Source organism: Aethalodelphis obliquidens, unplaced genomic scaffold (genome assembly GCF_003676395.1).
Source record: "Aethalodelphis obliquidens isolate GAN/ISIS:26980383/991018 unplaced genomic scaffold, ASM367639v1 scaffold18, whole genome shotgun sequence".
NCBI classification, from domain to species: domain Eukaryota; kingdom Metazoa; phylum Chordata; class Mammalia; order Artiodactyla; family Delphinidae; genus Aethalodelphis; species Aethalodelphis obliquidens.
Window position 1 is genome coordinate 20,214,489 of NW_020837962.1, and position 21,111 is coordinate 20,235,599.

Consider the following 21,111-nt stretch of genomic DNA (forward strand, 5'->3'; position numbering starts at 1 on the left):
CTTCTGGTATAAGTGTTCTCCAGTCTGTGAGTCACCCACCCAGCAGTTACGGGATTGATTTTATTGTGATTGCGCCTCTCCCACCATCTCACTGTGGCTTCTCCTTTGTCTTTGGATGTGGGGTATCTTTTTTGGTGAGTGAGTTCCAGTGTCTTCCTGTCAATGATTGTCCAGCAGCTAGTTGTGATTCTGGTGTTCTCGCAAGAGGGAGTGAGAGCACGTCCTTCTACTCCACCATCTTGGCTCAGGACCTCATCAGGAATTAATTAACTGATAAATATAATTTATAATTTTATCACTTGCTGAAATATACTTCTAAGTTTTTTTTCCCAGAAAAAAATCTTTTCTCTTCTGCTATGACCTACATGTTGATAAAGTATACCTTTGTAGACAAAGATGAAACATTTATCTTTTTCTCTTTACCTGATCCTTCTAGTATTTGGCTTCTCCAGCTAGCTCTCCTGTGGACTTGATGGTTTATTGCAACCAGATTACTACTAGTTATACTAATCATAATAATTTGTGTTTTTTTGCTTCCAAATGCTGGTCCAATTTATGACCATGGGGAAGCACTGTGAATGAAAAATATTGCCTGTCATATTCTGTCGCTCCATGGTAAGTCGTCAGCCACTGCAGCCACCCCTAATGGTGCACCCCGAGGGGACTCAGGATGGGAAAGAACAGGATATTGGCCCCAGATAGCTGAGCTGCACATCAAAGGAATGATTCCAAAGAGCCCAGATTCTTGCATCTTCCCATAAGTAGAAAAGGGCTAAATTCATTAACTTGAGATAGTTGGTTTTCCTTAATTAACAGTAATCTTTTCATGTTCCAACTACCTGGTCTTTGTTGTAAAACTCCTGTAGTTCCTGCTTCCCCCCCTTACCTCTTCAGAGCAGTCCTGACGAGCTATCCTAGGCTTGAAGTCCTCAGAAGGTCCACCAAATAAAACATAATTCTCAACTTTTAGGTTGTGCTTTTTTTTTCAGTCGACAGAGGCAACTGTATCAACGTATTTGTGTCTTGCCCTGGATGATGCACAATTCGTTTATCCCATAGTGTTTTTTTCACAGCTTAGTATTTTAAGCTAGGAATCAGAATAGCTAGGCTGGCTTCTTTTCTTTAATTCTTCTCTCCAGCCCTCAAGATACAAAAAAGTGTTACAGACCACTCATTGTTCTAGATATACTTCAGACTTGGCTGAGTGATTTAGAACGTTGGTCTGGAAAAACTCGTAATCATCGTCTGGCCCCATTTATGTTCCCGTGGAATTCCGTGAGGCTCCTTCAACTCAACAAACCTTTGTGTAGAGGTGCAGGTCCACAGGTAGTGGTGTGAGAGGACGGGACATAAGGCGGGCTTCTATCAGCCCAAATACACTCAAATTCCTTTCCCATTCTCCAGGGCAAAGTTTAGTGTTAGGCTTAAAAACAGATATACTAAACAACTCAGCAGGTAACTTCTGGAAAAGCAATGCTTCAGAATCAGCTTGGGGGTTGCTGAAATAATTTGATCATTCCAGGAAGCCAGGAGGTGAGATGCATGGAAAATTTTTTTTCTTGTTATCAAAGCTCAGAAAACCAGGGTATTGCATGATCTGGATATGCTATAGCTTATCTTTTTCCTTTAAAGATGGTAAGTTTCTTACAATATGTTATTTGGTATAAATATTTTAAAAGTTTAGTCTGAAGCTAAACTTTTAAACGTTTCAAAGTTCTATCCACGGGACTGGATAGAACTGAGGGGAATCCAACATGCCTCTTACAAACAGTTTCTATGGCTGGCCCATTTAATCAATTGAAAATCTTGTAACAGAGGCAACTCACCTATTAATCTTCTTGCTGACTCTCTGTTGGGTCATTTACACTGTCAACCTGATTATTCATTTCAACTGGAACCAGAAAGGAAAACAAAAAGGTTAAAGAAATCTCTTAAACATATTAAAATGGCCTGTGAATTGTTACATTCCTGATTTCCTAGCTTATACTTCTTTCAGTTTGTTTTCATTCATTCAAGATTTGGGGGTCACTCTTATAGATTTTTACTGGTGGGGGAATGGGGAGGGCAGAGTTGCTTCTTTACTAAACTGTAGGAGCTGAGTTGTCATTTCATACCAGATTTTTGGGTTGATAGTTTGTGTGTATTTATTACCATCCTTAGGTAAATTCAAAGGCCTTAATAGATGTCTATGAAAATAAAGAGGAAACAAAGCAAACCAGATCATCGACGTGCAGAGAGGTAAGCAGCTTCTTCTAAAACAGCAATGCCAGTAGGCCTGCTTGGTTTGCCAGGTCTTCAATTTTGAAATTCAGAACTGACACTGTAAACTTGCCAGTGGGTGCACTGGCAGTGGACACCATGAAATAGAAAAGCAAAACATCTAACCAGATCGCACAGCAATGATCAAACGTGTGCTTTTACTCTACCGTGTGTTCTATGTAAGCATCTGCATACACATAGCACACGTAATTCATTAATACCATTGTCCAGAAGGAGCCCAGAGCAGGCACAGCAGACATTGGAAATTTTCAAGGGTCAGTAGGTTTAATTAGATTGGTATTTTTAAAGCATCAAAGCCCATATTATAAACTGCAAGACTTATACAGATGAACAATGGCTAGGCCAAACATAACAATAGAATTCTGACTTCAAACCTTTGGAGCAAGCAGCTCAGAATGCTCAGGACTTGGTCAGTGACTGCCAGCTTCCCTGTATTTTACTCCATGCTCCCAACACAGGACCAGCCAGGGAAAGCCAAATATGTTCCCAAACCAATCGGCCACTTCTAGTTAGCCCAAGTGCAGCTTCCCCTTACCAGCAACCTCCAAACAAGGATGCCTGAAGTCTTCCCTCTTGTTAGAAGTTCCCCACTTCCCTCCCTGCCTTTGAGCTGGCCAAACACAAGCGATGATGGCTGCGTGACACCCATGCTTTGGTAGCCCTGAATAAGTAACCTCTGTTTGTTCTCATTTGGATAGTCTTCATTTGTTGGAACAAAAGCAACAATCTAAATCTATTTTACTTTTTTTTTTTTTCGGTACGCGGGCCTCTCACTGTTGTGGCCTCTCCCGTTGCGGAGCACAGGCTCCAGATGCGCAGGCTCAGCGGCCATGGCTCACGGGCCCAGCCGCTCCACGGCATGTGGGATTTTCCCGGACTGGGGCATGAACCCGTGTCCCCTGCATCAGCAGGCAGACTGTCAACCACTGCGCCACCAGGAAAGCCCGAAATCTCTTTTACTTTAATCAAGTTTTCATGTTCAAGAAAAACAGTGGCAGGTGCTGGATCTCACATTCCAAAGAGACTTGAAAGAGGGAATGACATTGGATGGCAGCCCACCCAACTCTCTCTCAAGGAGGTCTCTTGGTTCCTCCTGCAAACTAGCCTTGGTTTCTAATGGTGTGTGAGCCCATTCTTTACCCCAGGTATAAACTGGCCAGTTACAGGAAGTGTACCTCTAAAAAAAGAATAATGTATGCACTTTCTATCCTGTCTACAAAAATATGGGTGAGTGTTCCTTTTCTGTTCCTTCCTCCAACCCAACGGTCCCTAGTTCCAAAACCTAATAAGTGTTAGTATGAAAAGCATTTCATGATCAAATAAGTTTGGGAAAAGCAATGTTAAATGATGTTAAGAAGTTTCTTTACAGCTGAGACTTTGGAGAGCCTGGAATGTACATGGCAAATCTCCAAGATTTCCCACATTTATCTCCCTTTCATTCATTGAGCATTGCATGGACCTCGTATTCTTTGGAACATGCTTTGCAGAGAACTAGTTAAGAACCATGCCTATAGTGTCACAACAAGGTTGGGGAAGGTTTCATTCAACTGAGCATCACCAACATGGGGTGGCTTTTAATGGAATGAATCTGGGGTTTGACAATATTATTCCCCTAGATAAAGCATGCCCAGGGGTTAAAAAAAAAAATCAGTTTTTTTGGGTGTATGATAGGCTTAAAGATGTATTGTAGAACATGGGGAATATAGCCAATATTTTGTAATAACTGTAATTGGAAAGTGACCTTTAAAAAATTGTATAAATTTTTAAAAAAAATTTAAAAAGTACTTAATTAAAAAATCAGTTGGTACAGAAGGGCTTATGATTAAGGGAGGCAATTAGGTGAGGGCAAGCCTTGTAGCAGGGTGGAATGCATGGTATAGGAAACCATTTAAAACCACCAAGTAACTTCTACCAGTGGCTGAAAGTTTCCCAAGGTCATTATCGACTCAAAGTAATTGGCTTTGTTTTCCTGGCTAAAATAACCCAAACAACAATATATATATAAACAGTTGATCACTGAACAATAATTCTGGTTCTCTTAAGCTCTGTGGGCAAGTGGAATTAAATATTTAGAAATCATGTGTGCTCAAATAGTTGTTTTTCTAAATGATGATATTTCAAAGGGTTTCCAGTATCACTGTGTGCAGGGGCAAGACTATAATATTCCTGAGGCTCACAATTTCTAGATGCCTTCAAAGTAAGATGTGACTAAAAAAAGGTTTTTGTAAATTTATTTATAAAGTACTTTTAAAGACTCACTGTGTTTTTGGCCAAGCCATCTGATGTGTGATACAGTGAGGTGAAGTGATGAAGGTCCAAGAATAACCTTAGCCCAAACTCAAGCCAGGGCTCCTCTGAATGCTGAGTGTTTGCTGAGTGTTTCCATAAGGTTCACCCGCTAGACTTCAGTTTAGCCTTGGAATTACCCACTGTTTCCTTGGTGTTGGGAAGTAAGATTCAACGGAGGCACATGCTGTTTTTTTTCAAAAGGCTGCCAATTTTGTTAGTTCCCAGTAGAAAATGGTTTTTGAACTTTACCTTGTTCAAACTGAATATGTTGACTCATAGAATAGACAGCTCCCTTAATCCTAGATTACACAGAGAAAATGTGCCAGATTTGTACTTTGTGTGACTCAAATAGCTCAGAAACTTACCATCAGGACTTGTAGAATTTTCTGTGTCACCAGAGCCTTCGCTTTTCACAGGAACTCTAGGTGTGTCCTCGCCTTGCCCTGAAAAAGAAGATAGATAGTCCTTGATTAATAGAGAATTAGAACAGCCTGACTGCCAATTGTTCTGTCACCCTCCATTGCCCTCTTAAGTTTAAAAATACTCCTGGGATTGAACTTCTTTTGCAGAAAAGCTTAAAGGAGCAAATAGTAGGTTGAGTTGCTTGAATACTTTAGTGCTGTCATATTCTAAATTCTCTCTAATTTGTGAGATAATCACATACATACATGCACAATGTCTCAAATTAGAAAGCTGGTAGCATGAAAGTGGCAAAACTTGGTTTAATCAGAACAACCCACAATTTGAATTTGGGGAAATTTGTGAGCTTATGTAGCTTAAACTTGGAAGAGAATGAAAAAAGAAAACCTATTTTGCTCCAGGCATGCCTGAAAGCTGAAAGATTCATTCTCCTGGCAGTGAAGTTTAAACACAAATGAATGGCTCAGTTGCTCCCCTAGAAGACCTCAGATGCCGCCATTTTGGATCGTTGAGAATCCCATCTTTAGTTAATTTCTGTTGTAATTGTTCTCTATTTACAGTTTCATAAGGCTTGTCATCACTTGCTGTGGCTGAAGCTATATAACATGCCTAAATGTAGTTGTAAGGAGACTGTTTTTCTTGATCCGATATTTGTACATATAGAAAAAATGATCACTATAATCTAATTAACATCCATATTTCTTATTGTGAGAAAATTTACAGATAGTCAAAAGGACAATAATCTCTTCTTAGTTAAATATCTATTATGTTTTCACAGCTTGAAGAGCCAGGGCATTTGAAAATACAAAGATAGAAAGTACTAGACAAGTCCATAACTTAAACAAAAGATTAAATTCAGTTTCATTACATGAATACCTATTGAGTCCAGAGTAGGTTCAATTTGACCTTTCTGTTAGGGTGAAGCAAGGCTAGGAAAGATCCAGTGTATAATCTCTTCAAAGAAAGATACCTTTAACTTGTACTCTTGGTAATGATTTACTGAAGCTGAGAATCAAGAAGTAAGGTGACTAATCTTTGAGCCTGGGTGGATGGAAGGTCAGTACTTGACAATATATAAAACAAACAAAGTGAAGGGAGGTGAAGAGGGTCATTTAAGTGGAGATGCCAAACAAGTTTTGCATCTAATGCTGAGGAAGAAAACTGAGAATTAGACATGTGGGAATTTGGGAGATGTCCATGTAGAATAATGTTATATTGTTGATGACATGAGAGTGGATGAGAAAAGTCAGGAAGGGGATAACATAAGGAAACATGACTCGTGGATACCCAAGTCCTACAAGGACAACATGAAAGTGACTGTGCCCATGAGTTCTTTTAGGTTGGGAAAACGAAAACAAAACTTGAAACTTCCAGCTGGACTTAACCATGTCATATCTTTTGTCACTCTGTCAATTCTAGAAAATAGACCATTTTCCAATTGCTCATCAACACGTTCCTTACAGACACAATTACAGAAGAAACTACTGATGGAGTTGTCTAAGCTTGGGAGCAGGAAGTCTTTGCTAGTATGCCTCAAAACAGAAGTAGTTAGAAAAAATGGAACTATTTGACTTTATATAAACACAAACTTATGGGTGGAAAAGCTACCAGAAGAAATGTTTAAAAAAAGAAATATTACCAGTTGAGGAAAATTATTTATACCTTTTATCATAGACTAGACAAAGGGTTAATATCTTTGATATATAAAGTACTTCTAAACATAAACAAGATTGACAATTGGATAGAAAATTGAGCAAGAAATCTAACAGGAAGTTAATTAAAAAATAAGAATGGCCTGTAGTTGTGTGAAAATGTGATTCACTTTGCTACTAACGAAAAAAAATGCAAGTTAAAATTACACTGAGAGGGCTTCTCTGGTGGTGCAGTGTTTAAGAAGCTGCCTGCTAATGCAGGGGACACAGGTTCAAGCCCTGGTCTGGGAAGATCCCACATGCCACGGAGCAACTAAGCCCGTGTGCCACAACTACTGAGCCTGCGCTCTAGAGTCCGCAAGCCACTACTGAAGCCCGCACGCCTAGAGCCCGTGCTCCACAACAAGAGAAGCCAGTGCAATGAGAAGCCTGCACACCACAACTAGAGAAAGGGATTTCTGCCTAAAGTAGACTATCATACTGTAGAATAACACTTCCACCAAGAACAGCTAGAAACATTGAACAGATTATTTGAGGAACTTAAGGCACTAGAGAGCCATTAATGCAGCAGAAGCTGGAGGAGGTGAAAAATGGTGAACCTGACATTCCACATACAAAGAAGTTTAACAGAGCCTTCAGATGTTTTTTAATGAGATTTGTGGGGAGAGAGGAAAAACTTACAGGTCAGGGCCCACCAAAGAAGAGGTGCGCTGATAAGTACCTTGAGTTTTCTGTGGGTTATACTTGGGGGGGGCAATGAACTTGAAATAGACCAGTTCTTAAAAAAAATTGAAGGCCTACTTTTAATCAATTTAATCTCTGATTTGATTTCAGTGCTCTACTCAATCCTACCAGCCTTTCAGAAACAAAAATAAATCCTCTCTGGAAGAAGATAAGGCCACCCAGAGGCTCAAGTTATCTCTACAATTTTTCGCACGTAGTGTCTAGCATTCAATAAAAAATTACCGGTCATTCCTGAGGAACAAGAATGGATCACTGAAAACCAAGACAATATATAGAGACATGTTAGAGATCTATTTGTAGATACAACTTTAAAATATGGTTAATGTGTTTAAGAATTGGGTGAGAAGAGGGAGAATTCTCATGGCAAAGAAGTTAACTGGACTAGATGCTAAATAAAAAAAGTCAGATGTAAATTCTAGAACTGAAAATTATATAATAATTGAAGTTTAGAATTCAATAGGTGGATTTGGTGGCAATTAGACACAGCTGAAGGAGGAATTTACAAACTGAAAGCTAAGTTAGAAAATATAAAGAATAAAATACAGATGAAAAGAATTAGCAGACGTATGAGATAGGGTGTATCCTATGTGTAATGGGGCAAAAGCAATATTTTAAAAGATAATGGCTGATAATTTCCCAAACTGAATGGAAAATATCAAGCCACTGCTTTAAGAGTATTATGATACCCAAGCAAAATTAATGCAACGCAAATCTTATTCAGGCCAATCAGTGTAAACTTGCAGAAAATCAAGGTTAAAGAAAAAATATATATTTAGGAGTAAAGACCCATTAACTTCAAAATAGCAACAATAGGAATTATAGATGACATCTCAATAAAAATCATGGAATCCAGAGACAATGTAATGATATCTTCAAAGCACTTAAAGAAAATATCACTAACGTAAAATTTCATACCTAGCAAAATCTTCTTTCAAACTTCCAATTTGAAATAAATTTTCAGGGAAAAAATAGAATTTGTTCAGGGGGAAAAACAGTAGACCTACACTGAAGGATTTTCACTATATGAAAATATAAATTCCAGGTAGATTATAGAACTAAATTTGAAAGGTAACATGGAAAAAGACTTTTATATCATGAGGCAAAAATTTCTTACACAGTTACAAAGCACTGACCATTAGGCAAAAGACTAATAATATGGAAAACATTTAAATTAGCATCATTATTTTATCAAAACACGCCATTAAGAGAGTGCAAAGTAAACCAGAGTAGAAGATATTTGCCATTTGTGTGTGTGTACATATATATATATATATATATATATGTATATATACACACAAACACACATATATATAATATGGATCTCACTTACAAAGGACTCTTGTACTAATATATAAAGAAAACAATATAACATAGAAGAGACAAGGAACCCAAAAGAAAATGGGCAGGACACGGACACAGACATGTCATAAAAGAGAATATCCTGGCTGGTCACTTAATTTCTTCAATGACTTTTACCAAATCTCATAGTATTTAAAAGCCTCGGCTTTTTCACTATAAAAATAACTATAAAATGTTCTAACTCCTTGGACACCATCAGAACTTATTAAAATACAACATAATTGTTGTATTTCATAAGATGATTACTATGGAAGGAAAGTTAATTGACCTAACACGATTTAATCATTACTTCTTTGACTTTCTCCTTGGCGTCATTGTTTGTGATGGGATCTAGGGAACCTGTAGCTGATTCTTCCAGGAAATCTCTTTCAAAGTCATTACTCTCAATGGTAATAACCCTGGTGATATTACTATAGAGATACCTCTCTGACATCTCAGAGAACTTTCTAGCTAATAGACAGGATGCTAGTCAATATAATAATGCTCAATGAAAATGAAGGAGCATACAAAACACTTTTAAGAGCTGGGCGAGAGAGGAAAAAAGAAGTTGAAGAAAGCAAAACCCAAAAGGCAAATCAGACAGTAAATATTTAAGTTGTTTGCCTTACGTTTTGTCTTTTCAACCTCATTATTTTAAAATATAGTACATTGTTTGAGAAATCTCAGGTTATGCCACCATATTGGCACAGATTAGCATGAGATGTAATGGCAGGTTTTGAGATCCATGACAGATGAAAAGAGAAATCATAGTTGTAGCTCTATATATTGCCATGTTCTTGAGCAGCGGTCTCTTAGATCCGCTTTTGAAGACCCTAATGGTATGTTTGGTAGACATTATTCATTTAATATCATGAGTGTGCATGATACATGCGCATGTGGTATGAATATATGACTATGTATGTGTGCAATGGCGTGCTTATGTGAATATGCATGTGTATATGTGTATGCATGTGCATGTGTGTGTGTGTGTGTGGTGTATTTGGAAAGAGGGAGAGAAGAACGACAGATATTTATTACTCTGATGTGTGTGGAACTGTTATTATCCTAACTGGTTTCTCCCCTGCTGGGCAATGCATCTGAGTGCCCCAGAGAAATGATGCCATTTCACACAGACAATAGAATCTGATCAAAACAAAAATTGCCTCTACAGCCTATTTATTTCAGTTTGCCTGTCCTTCCCTCATTTTGATTGCTGCTGCTTGGAACACAAATGAGGTACATTTCAGGGCTCCTAGCAGGAGATAAAAGATGCTGAAATAGAAAGAGTCTGGGACAGACAGTACCATTTTCATTTTCAATTACCAACCTCAACTGTCCTCTTCAAAGCCTTGATTATGATAACCTTTTGTAGGTTAGTTGCATTACATAAAAAATAATAAAATGAAGCAAGTCTCATCACAAAGAAAAGATACTGAAATGCATATAGAATACAGTTAACCAGATTTTAAAATACATAAACATGGAGAGAAGTCAGAAGATTCTCCAAGTTTTTCTTTTGAGATTTGTGTTGACAAACTCCATGCAACAAATAGAATTACAAATAATTATTTCTCAGAATGTGTAGTTGCCTAGGTATCATGACAGCTATAGAAAGCAGGGCCTGTCTGGATTCAATTGTATTGAATTAAAGTGTGTTGAACCAAAGCAAGCATTCTTGAACCATCTTGACTTTTGCCATATCTGTGTTCCAACTTTATTATTAATGTAATGGATTAGGTAATTGTTTCAAAAGGCTCACTTCCTGTCTTCCACCCCTACAGGAGTTGACTTCACTGTTCCCTGACATTGGGCTTGGTCATGGAATTTGCTTTGGCTAATGGAATATTAGCAAAAGTGAGTCAAACAGAGGTTTGAAATGCATTTGTACAGTTGGGGTTTGCCCTCTTGTGCTCCTACCTTTTGCCCCAAGAAGAACATGCTTTAGGGAGCAGCGGATCTAAGGAGGATAAGACCTGAACTCAACTCAGCCTGACATCCTTCCTGGCCCAGACTAGATGTGGTTGATCCTCTCTGAACAAAAGAATGGATGATTGTTGTTCTAAGCCTCTGAAATTGAAGATGGCTTGTTATGCAGCATTACTGTGGTGACAACTAATGCTTAATAATGTTTTTAATTGACTCAGGCCTAACATTGCTTCTTAATTTTGTCCCATAGCAATCATAGCTATAAAACTGTGAGCTTAATTTGTGCCTACTTTTTTCACACGATAAAAATTTGTGTGAATAAATAATAAATATGTTAATTTTGATATCACCTAAAATCATCTACAGAGCTGATAGGGATAGAGTAGGATACTTAAATAGCTAGTTGAAAAATCCCACTAGGGGTTTAAAGACAGAGGGAATTTTAAGGGAGTTTGGGAGACTACTGTAAGCTAATGACCACTCAAGAAAAGAATCTAGTAACCTAGCAACAATCTACGCTACCTTGAAGGAAGACCAAGCACATTCAAGTGCAAGGCACACTCAAGCCACAAATCCTGATAGTTAAAAATATAAGACAATAGATATGGGGTCTGAATCTTGTTACATGAGGTCAGGGAGTAAATGGTCCTTGAAGAGTTGCATTTCTGCATGTAGTCAAGACGGGAATATAAGTGAAAGGGGAAAGAAACTAGGTGAAAGGGGACATTATACTGAAATCTGAGATGAATTACCATATTTTAGTATATGTCATCACCCTTTTGCTGATATACATATGATTAAAATAGCTCAATGACAATCCTGGTCAGACCACATAGGGTCAAAGGAGGAACTAATGATGCAAACCTTGACATCTCCCCCAAAATGAGGGAGAAGGTGGTCTTCCCCCACCTTCCCTCTGATTATAAAAATGTAGCCCTCTTTGTTCTCAGAGCTGCACTCCCTTGCCTGCCCGCTTATATCTTTCACAAGTGTCCTATGCTAATAAACTCATTCTTTCCTATCACTTTGCCTCACACTGAATTCTTTCTGCATCGAGACTAAGGAACATGAGCTTCAGTAAGTCCTGACACCAGGTGAGCGGTTTCAATGAAAAGACAATGCGTTTGAGTCCCCTCCTAGTCAGGGATCCTGGGTTCAAGTTCCAGTCTGACTTTTGGCTGGGTTGGAGCCCCATCTGAGAAGGAGTGTGGTTTCAGGGCAACAAATGGTATCTGTATGAAATTTTGAGAAATGCCAAGTTGATGTATACAGATGAGACGTCCCTTAACAGGCTAAAATAAACTCTGTTGCCTTCACAATGGTACTAAAATGGAAGAAAACTGGTCGCAGAGTTTAAGGCATTTGTCACATATATTTAACTTCCAAGCTCAAATGGAGAAAAGCCATTCTTCCACATGCATAAACATTAATTTATGTTCTTTTTAAGCAACTGATTGTTAGGGGAGATGAGCTCCATTAGACCTTACTTTATCCTAGAGTGCCAAGCTCACTTTCTAGGTGTAGAATCCAAGTGCAAGTAAAACTAAAGGAGATCAAAGACCAACTTACGGAGCAAGAACAGAGTGTCAGTGAGAAGACAGGACTTGAAGAGAAGTTGAGTCTTTGTATTGTTATACTTACCCACAAACTGCTCTTTACAATCAAGGCACCAACACTATGTAAAATGATTGTAAAAGTCAGTGACGCGACTCCTCTTAGTGATGTGGTTCCAACAGCGATAAACTAAATATATTTAACCTCAAGAAAAAAATTCCAATCCTTGGTAATGGCATGGGCTTATGCATTTACATAGCTGCTTCAGTAGCAACCAGGTTTCTTATCCAGGTGTTTTGTGATAATATGTAAGGGTTCAAAGGATAAACACTACTCCTAGGAAAATTCATCCAAAGTGAAGGGAGGCAAAATAGACCAGACAGCATTTAACAAAGATTACTACCCACCTTCTCTACAACAAATGACACGCAACAAACCACAAGTCCAGCCTCTACAAATTCCTTCTCTCCTTTGAATACGCCTTTGTTTTGCTTTTTGTAACTCCCTTTTCTGTTACTCATGACAGATACTGAACCTCAGGACTGTCCATTTCTGGCCACCTTTGTGGGAAGCTCAACATCAGTGAAAGGGGATGGAGTGTAGCTCTCTGGAGTTGGACACAGCTGGTTTCAAATCCAAGCTCTGGCATCTCTATTTGTGCGATCTTGGATAGGTCTCGTTCACATTCAGAGTTTCAGTTTTGTCACTTATACATGGAGGTAATGATATCTCCCTCACAACATTTGAGGATCAAAAGAGATAATGATTGACTATAATAAACGCTTGATTAATATTTTTTGGCTGAGAGAAACAAATTTAATATCTACTTCTTGATGTCTCTTAATCAAGGATATTTAAGCATAAAAACTTAGCTGAATCACTTCTCCGTATCATTCAAGAATTTATCACATTTTTCCTCCTCTTTGGTATTATTCATTCATTCAGCCAGCCAGCCAGCATATATATTGAGTCCGTGCTACGTATAAACCTTAATGAAAAGAACTGAATGGAGTAGAAGACTGGCTTAGCTAGATTAATAAATCTCAGAGAATAGAGCACTAATACTGTTCTACAGTGTATTTTTCTTTTATTATTACCTCTTAACATGCAGGGTGTTGAGATTCCTCCTTCCTTCCTTCCTAACTTCCTTCCTAATATCTTTCCTCCCTTCCTCCCTCCCTCCCTTCCTCTCGTCTGTCATTTATTTTAATATTTTACCAATTTTTCTATTTGATTGCTCATTTTTTTCTTACTGAATTTTTTTTGAGTTTTAAAAAAAATTTTATTGGAGTATAGTTGATTTAAAAATGTTGTGTTAGTTTCTACCACACAGCAACGTATATTCACCCTCTTTTAGATTCTTTTCCCATATAGGTCACTTAAAAAACAATATCTGAAGATTTTAGAAGAAAGCATAGTAAAATTTATTTAATGTATCTTAAAGAAAATCAAAAGAAGGCAATCCAGGAGAAAATACCTGCAACGTGTTTGACAGAGAGAGGGTTAATTTTCTTAATTTATGAAGACTACATGAAAGTCAATAAGGTCATTACTATAGGGTGAGCATGTGACACACACATTAGCAAGCTACTCCTTTCGCACTTTGTCTGTGGAAGCGTTTTCTTTGGGAGGGTAAAGTGGTCACAGCATCAACCACATTCATTGTGCTGGATTCCTCAGCAAGTGTGTCCCATGCCCAGCCCAGGCCACCACTTTGTCGGTACTGTTGCCTGTCACAGTGGGGGCTATCCTTGGGGTTGGATAGTTTTTTTCAATTCAACGTGAGCCTTGCAACTCGTTTTTGCTCTAAGAGCAAAAAAGTCAGCTTGGGCTTCGCTATTCTCTTTGCTGTTTTCTCTCTCAGCCTCCAAAGCAGAAGGTGATAAACCCTAAGCAAACCCTACACAGACTCCTCAGGGAATGAAGGGGGCTCCTCTTTCAAGGGGGCTTCATCTGGGACTTTCCAGCACCTCCTCCTCTGCTTCCTGCTCACCCCCAAGATCTTGCCTTATTTATTTTCCCTTTTGCCCTCTATTTGGTGAAATTCCTATTGTTTTTTTCCCCTAGAGGTAATTAGATCCAGGGATTTGTTATTGGTCTGCCTTTCCTTTTCCATTTTCCTCCCAGCAAGAGATATTGAAATGGAGAATCACAGCTTGTTTTCCTGTCTCTTTGGGGCAAGGCAGAATAAAGGTGTTCACGGCTGTCTTCATGCGCTTGTGGAAATTTCCCTGGCCTGCTCTTCTCCCAGTTGGGAAAGTAAATGGTAGCTAGTAAGACCCTATTCAGGATTATTTCAGAGCCTGGTAGAGCTAGGGAGTAGGTTGGGGGTGACACCAGGCTTACGCCTTCCTTTTGCCATGGCTACCAGCTCGTTCTTTTTTTTTTTTTGGCGGTAAGCAGGCCTCTCACTGTTGTGGCCTCTCCCGTTGCGGAGCACAGGCTCTGGACGCGCAGGCTCAGCAGCCATGGCTCACGGGCCCAGCTGCTCCGCAGCATGTGGGATCCCCCCAGACCGGGGCAAGAACCCGCATCCCCTGCATCGGCAGGCGGACTCTCAACCGCTGAGCCACCAGGAAAGCCCAGCTTGTTCTTTTAATTACTGTTTTTATTTGTGTTGTTCGTTTGCTTGTTTTACTTATCTGCTTTCATATCATTATGTTTGGGTGAGTGAGATTTGAAATGTGACTTCACATCACCAGCTTAAACCCAAGACCAGATGTGCAGACTCCTTTGATTTGTGGGATGGGGTATTCACTCCGGGTGTCTCACATACTTGGCCTTTGTCAACAGCTGGTTTTAGGAATATTTATCAAAGGATAGTTCTGATCAGACTTGAGGTTATGGACTGAATATTTGTGACCCCGCCCCTGCCACAAGATTCATATGTTGAAGCCCCAAGTGGCAATGTGACTGTATTTGGAAATAGGGCCTTCATGGAGGTAATTAAAATTAAATGAGGTCACAATAGTGAGGCCCTAATCTGATAGGACTGTGGCTTTATAAGAAGAGAGCTCTCTCTCTCTCCCTTTGCCATATGAGGACACAGTGAGAAGGGGGCCACCTATAGGCCAGGAAGAGAGATCCCGCCATAAACCAAATCAGCCAGCACCTTGATTTGGACTTCTCAGCCTCCAGAGCTGTGAGAAAATAGACTTCTGGTATTTAAGCCGCCCAGTCTATGGTATTTTTTTTATGGCAGCCTGAGCAGATGGGTATACTTGATTTACAATTAGTTCCTATTTCTTCGGGACAAAAGTACAATTGTAAGCCATCTGCCCCTCATCTAACCTATTTTCTCCCAAAGAACCTCAATCCTAAAGCTGCTCCTTGACCATCCTACTGGTGGTCATCACTTGTAGACACATGCCCTTGGCTCCCTCTCCAAAGTCAAAAAGGAATGACTATTCTCAATGGTGAAAAACTGAAAGCATTTCCTCTAAAATCAGGAAGAAGACAAAGATGTCCACTCTTGCCACTTAGTTTTGGAAGTTTTTCAACATAGTTTTGGAAGTCCTAGCCACGGCAATCAGAGAAGAAAATGAAATAAAATGAATCCAAATTGGAAAAGAAGAAGTAGAATTGTCATTGTTTGTAGATGACATGATACTATACATAGAAAATCCTGAAGATGCTACCAGAAAACTACTAGAGCTCATCAATGAATTTGGTAAAGTTGCAGGATACAAAATTAATACACAGAAATCTCTTGCATTACTATACACTAACAATGGAAGATCAGACAGAGAAATTAAGGAAACAATCCCATCTACTATCACATCAAAAGGATAAAATACCTAGGAACAAACCTACCTAAGGAGGCAAAAGACCTGTACTCAGAAAACTATAAGATACTGATGAAAGAAATCAAAGATGACACAAACAGATGGAGAGATATACCATGTTCTTGGATTGGAAGAATCAATATTGCCAAAATGACAATATTATCCAAAATAATCTACAGATTCAATGCAATCCCCATCTAATTACCTATAGCATTTTTCATAGAATTAGAAGAAAAAAATTACAGTTTTTAAGGAAATACAAAAGACCTTGAATAGCCAAAGCAATCTTGAGAAAGCAAAACAGAGCTGGGGGAATCAGGGTCCCTGGCTTCAGACTATATTACAAAGCTACAGTAATCAAAACAGTATGGTACTGGCACAAAAACAGCTATAGCTCAATGGAACAGGACAGAAAGTCCAGAGATAAACCCATGCACCATGGTCATGTAATCTATGACAAAGGAGGCAAGAATATACAGTGGAGAAAAGACAGTCTCTTCAATAAGTGGTGCTGGGAAAACTGGACAGCTACATGTAAAAGAATGAAATTAGAACATTCTCTAACACCATACACAAAAATAAACTCAAAATGGAGTAAAGACCTAAATGTAAGACCAGATACTATAAAACTCTTATAGGAAAACATAGGCAAAACACCCTCTGGTGTAAATTGCAGCAAGATCTTTTTACAATCCACCTCCTAGAGTAATGAAAATAAAAGCAACAATAAACAAATGGGACCTAACGAAACTTAAAAGCTTTTGTACAGCAAAGGAAACCATAAACAAAACGAAAAGACGACCCACAGAATGGGAGAAAATATTTTCAAATGAAGCAACTGACAAGGGATTAATCTCCAAAGTATACAAACAGCTCATGCAACTCAATATCAAAAAAAAAACAACCCAATCAAAAAATGGGCAGAAGGGGCTTCTCTGGTGGCGCAGTGGTTGAGAGTCTGCCTGCCGATGCAGGGGACACGGGTTCGTGCCCCGGTCCGGGAAGATCCCACATTCCGCGGAGCGGCTGGGCCCGTGAGCCATGGCTGCTGAGCCTGCGCGTCCAGAGCCTGTGCTCCGCAACGGGAGAGGCCACAGCAGTGAGAGGCCCGCGTACTGGGAAAAAAAAAAAAAAATCAGAAGCTGTCTTTAGTAGATAAAAGGCAGTGGCGGTAGCCGAAGGTGGGCATGAAATCCAGACATATGCATATACCTTTTCCTTTTATGTTTAACCGGATGATGTCCCTGCATACAGCCACTTTGGGAATGGTTTGGAAATTCATCACTAGTTATTGTCAGAATAGCCAGGCTATAGAGACCCAATATTTGTGAAGAAAACCCCCAAAACATATCCACCAGATACTTCAGTGTCTACTACATGCTGAGATAAAAATGGATGAGGCATACTGATGTCTTCATGGACTTCACAAGCTAGCTGAGACGGGGGTGGGGGGGGGTGAGATTGAGAACATGGACCACCCACAAGCCACGTGTTATGGTATGAACTAGGAACTCTGGAGGCCCAGTGGAGAGTGAGTCACCTTTTTTGAGGGCTGGTGAAGAAAAATCTTGGAGAACAAGGAAATGACATTTAAGTTGGAGCTGGTTAGAGGAGTCAGTTTCAAATGTTTTGCATCCTTGCCAAGCACTGGGATAGGTAGAAATATCTCCTGTGTGTCAAAGATCTGGAGGATTCAGTTTCTTACATCTTCAACTGGACCACCTTAGGCCTGACCTGTTTTACTCCTCATCTCCCTTTGCTGGTTGTGCTGCCCCCATGGAACTCTAAAAGGCAGTTCCATCTCCTTTATGTAAGATCACAACCACCGAAGCCTTCCCAGGTGTTGCCACACTTGGCTTACCTGAGCTGGATTCCGATCACATTCTACACGTCTGGCTTTTCTTTCCCTTTTCCAGGCCCCAGTTAAGCATCTAACTCTCATTCAGCCTATAATGCAGTCCCCACACCCTCCAGGGCCTGGCAGGAATGAAGGCTACAAGTAGGCTCTTCTCAGCCGGGGGCCGCCAGGGCTGGTCTCAGATCAGGGTCTTTCCAGCAGGAACAATACAAACCGGGTGTCTCTCAAATGCCACCCCCCCCCCCCAACCATCACACCCTCTTTGTGGCTCTTATTTCTCTACAGCGACCAGATAAGTCTACCCAGCAGGGCCCTAGTGAGCACAGAGATAGGGATTTTTTTCCACAGGAATCTCTTGATTCTTTTACTCTAATAGGGTTTTAACTATGTAAGGAGCCACAGTGGGGTAGCTTTGGGCTTTCAAATGATTCTTTATGTGGTATCTTTCATAAGGAAGGAAACTTGCTGCTGGAAATAACCCACGCTGGATTCTTAGAAACTTCATCACACACTTAAGTCTCCTGAAAGAAAGTGCCTCTGACTGCTTGGGTTGAAATCCTGCATGATTACATACACAGCTCTTTAGTCAAAGGATAATTTAGTCCTGTACATTCTTAATTATAGATTCCTTAATTATTTCCACTAGATTTTGCCCTCATGGTCTATTTTCCTAAATAGCACAATTTATTCAGAACATTTAATAAAATCTAGTGGGTCATCTTGGTGATGACCAAAGTACTAGAAATCAATACCCAGGAAGAAAGCTGTATAACTAGTAGATTTGCACAATAAATAACTAGTAGATTTACAGAAACACCGAAAGACAAACTATCAGAGGACCCTGATCTGGAAGTAAGTGCATTCAGTTCTGTTAAGGAAATTCCATTTCTGGTCTTAGACTCTCAATACCAATTCTCTCAGCTTCAAAGAAAAATGATAGATTTTTTTCCTACTAGGAGAAGTTTTCAAACACACCTGGCATTAAACTAGAGCCCATTTTATATTTAGCTTTTCTTCAGAAAGCCCATTTCACAGATGCCTGGATCTTAATCTTTGAACTTCTTTGTATTTAATCATTTTTATGCCTTCTGAGAGTTTATCACTACCAGAGCAAACACTAAACACACACACACACACACACACACACACACACACACACACACACACAGAAAAGACTGTCTAGGCCACATTCATTAAACATGTAACTAAAACTGCTATTAAACTCAGTCAGATGCCTTTTACCAAAGAGAATTCTAAGTTACCTGCAAGAAATTGCTGTTATGTTTGCCAACCCCCTCTACCTAGGGGCTTTATTCCCCTCCTAGGTAATAGGCCTATCTTGTCTTTTGCTGTCTGAACCAGACTGCTTTGCCCAAGAAATAAAAAAAGATCTTTGACCATATTCCAGTCCAACAAAACCCTTCACAGGTGTGACGCTGGGCCCCAGAAAAGTGGCATGGCTGCCCCAGGCCATCTAGTGACGAAGTTGGGGCTGAAAATTCTTCCAAATTCACTCCTGGGCTATTTCCACTTCATCAATCTAGTGACAGTGGTGAGAGAGCCCTACAGAGGCAGGTGAAATGGGACTGGAATTTGGGAATGGCCTAGAATCTTCTTTCACAGGTCTGCTTGGTCAACTCTAATCCATTTGAAAGCAATGGACTTGAAGAATGTCCTCCATGTCCTTAGGATGGCTTGGGGGAGGGAGAGGAACACAGACCTATTCACAATGAGGAGAGTGAGTCCTGTCGAACGCCAGGGACTTCTGTGGTCAGCTGCAGCAGGCTCCGTGGGAATGGTGACATGCCAAGGTCTCGCCTCTACAGGACCTGCAGGGCCCTGTAGCACAGACCATACTCCCCTGCCAGATATTTTAGAGTCAAAGCTTGGGGCTTTCATTCTCCTTTTGAAGCTGGGTACATGCCATGGCCTCTTTAACCTGGAAAACCAGGTTACCGTCACTCTGAACCTCCTACCGTGTGGTTAGAAGTGTGTGATGGCTTGGTTCGGAGTCCACGGGAAGGAGTGACTATGAGGCAGAGTACGTTTTCGTGGCTTGCTTGGGCACCAGAGGATCTGAGGGCTCAGCGGTAAAGTGGGTGAGCCGTCAGCAGAGGCTGGGTCTGTGACGATGTCACCCTCTGGGCTCCAGGGCTCTTCAGTACCAGCCTCTGGGAGCTGACATGACTGGGTCGCTCAGTACTCTTCTGCTTGCCCCTGGGTGCTGAACATCTGAACTCTCCCGTTGCTTCGTAGATTGATTGACTTCTGACGGCTGAATTTTGCTTTTGTCTTGACTGATGTCTCTATAGGCACCCTGGTCTCTCCCACAGTCATGAATCTCTTGCTTGTTTGAGAATTTTGACAACCAAGGGATTCCCTAGCCCTCTGTGTGGCTGCCTTTCTGCCTCTTTTCTCAGACTGTCATAGATACTCCTGCAGCTGTCAAGCTGCTTTCATTCTCTGTGTGGAAACAACGCCTCCAGCAAGAGAATGGGCTCTGACAGCACTAAATAATGGGCCTTGCACCTGCTTTATCTCTTGACTCTTAATCTCTTGTTCTAGGAGATAATTCAGGAAACTCTCCCATAATAGAAAAAATAACATCCAGACTTTTCCTTTCAGGCAAAGAAATCTTAATCCTTTTTTTTGTTCATGTATTTTACCAAACTAGAGATCCTGTCACATCACCTCCTCAGCAAGATACAATTCACCTTTGAGGAGAAGGCAATCCAATTTTGATTTATTGATCTTAGGACACAATGCTTTTCTTAAAAAAAAAGAAAAAAAAAGTGTAGACCCGTCTATCTGAGACTGTCAAATAAAAAAGCCTGAAGACCTGGCTTTTTAAAAGGGGAGATACCAACGGAGTTTGATTTCTTTCTTTTTACAGAACTATACGGACATTTTTGCTTGTAACATAATTTCTTTGAAAGTTCAAAATAATGCAGCTAGAGGTAGTACCATTTCCCCTGCCCCATGGTTTCCTTTGGGCAAATGGTAAGAGTATTTCTAAAGGCCACCCTCAAATTTCAGCTTTCTGTTCTGTTGCATTTAATTGGTTGCTATTTGGCTGCCTTCAATAGAATATTGATTATATGTGTGGCTGTAAACCTTGGAGGAAGAAAGAAGACAGGTTCTTATATACCAGTAAGTGTCCTCCATTATAAAGAGACATCTATTAGAGATGTGGAGGTGGTGCTGTGCTGGTGCTGGTGGTGTGTGTGTGTGTGTGTGTGTGTGTGTGTGTGTGTGTGTGTGTGTG

At 40.1% G+C, this 21,111-nt stretch overlaps 1 protein-coding gene across 1 annotated transcript in view; it reads right to left on the reverse strand.

The window, feature by feature from the left end:
* Positions 1-21,111, reverse strand: part of MACROD2 (mono-ADP ribosylhydrolase 2) — a 1,989,594-nt gene that overhangs the window by 17,058 nt on the left and 1,951,425 nt on the right. The window contains exons 16-17 of the mRNA XM_027118154.1: positions 4,935-5,012; positions 1,827-1,891 (exon numbers count right to left, since the gene is read on the reverse strand). Of these exons, the coding sequence (XP_026973955.1) occupies positions 1,830-1,891; positions 4,935-5,012 (140 nt within the window). The 3' untranslated portion in view covers positions 1,827-1,829. The remainder of the gene's footprint in view (positions 1-1,826; positions 1,892-4,934; positions 5,013-21,111) is intronic.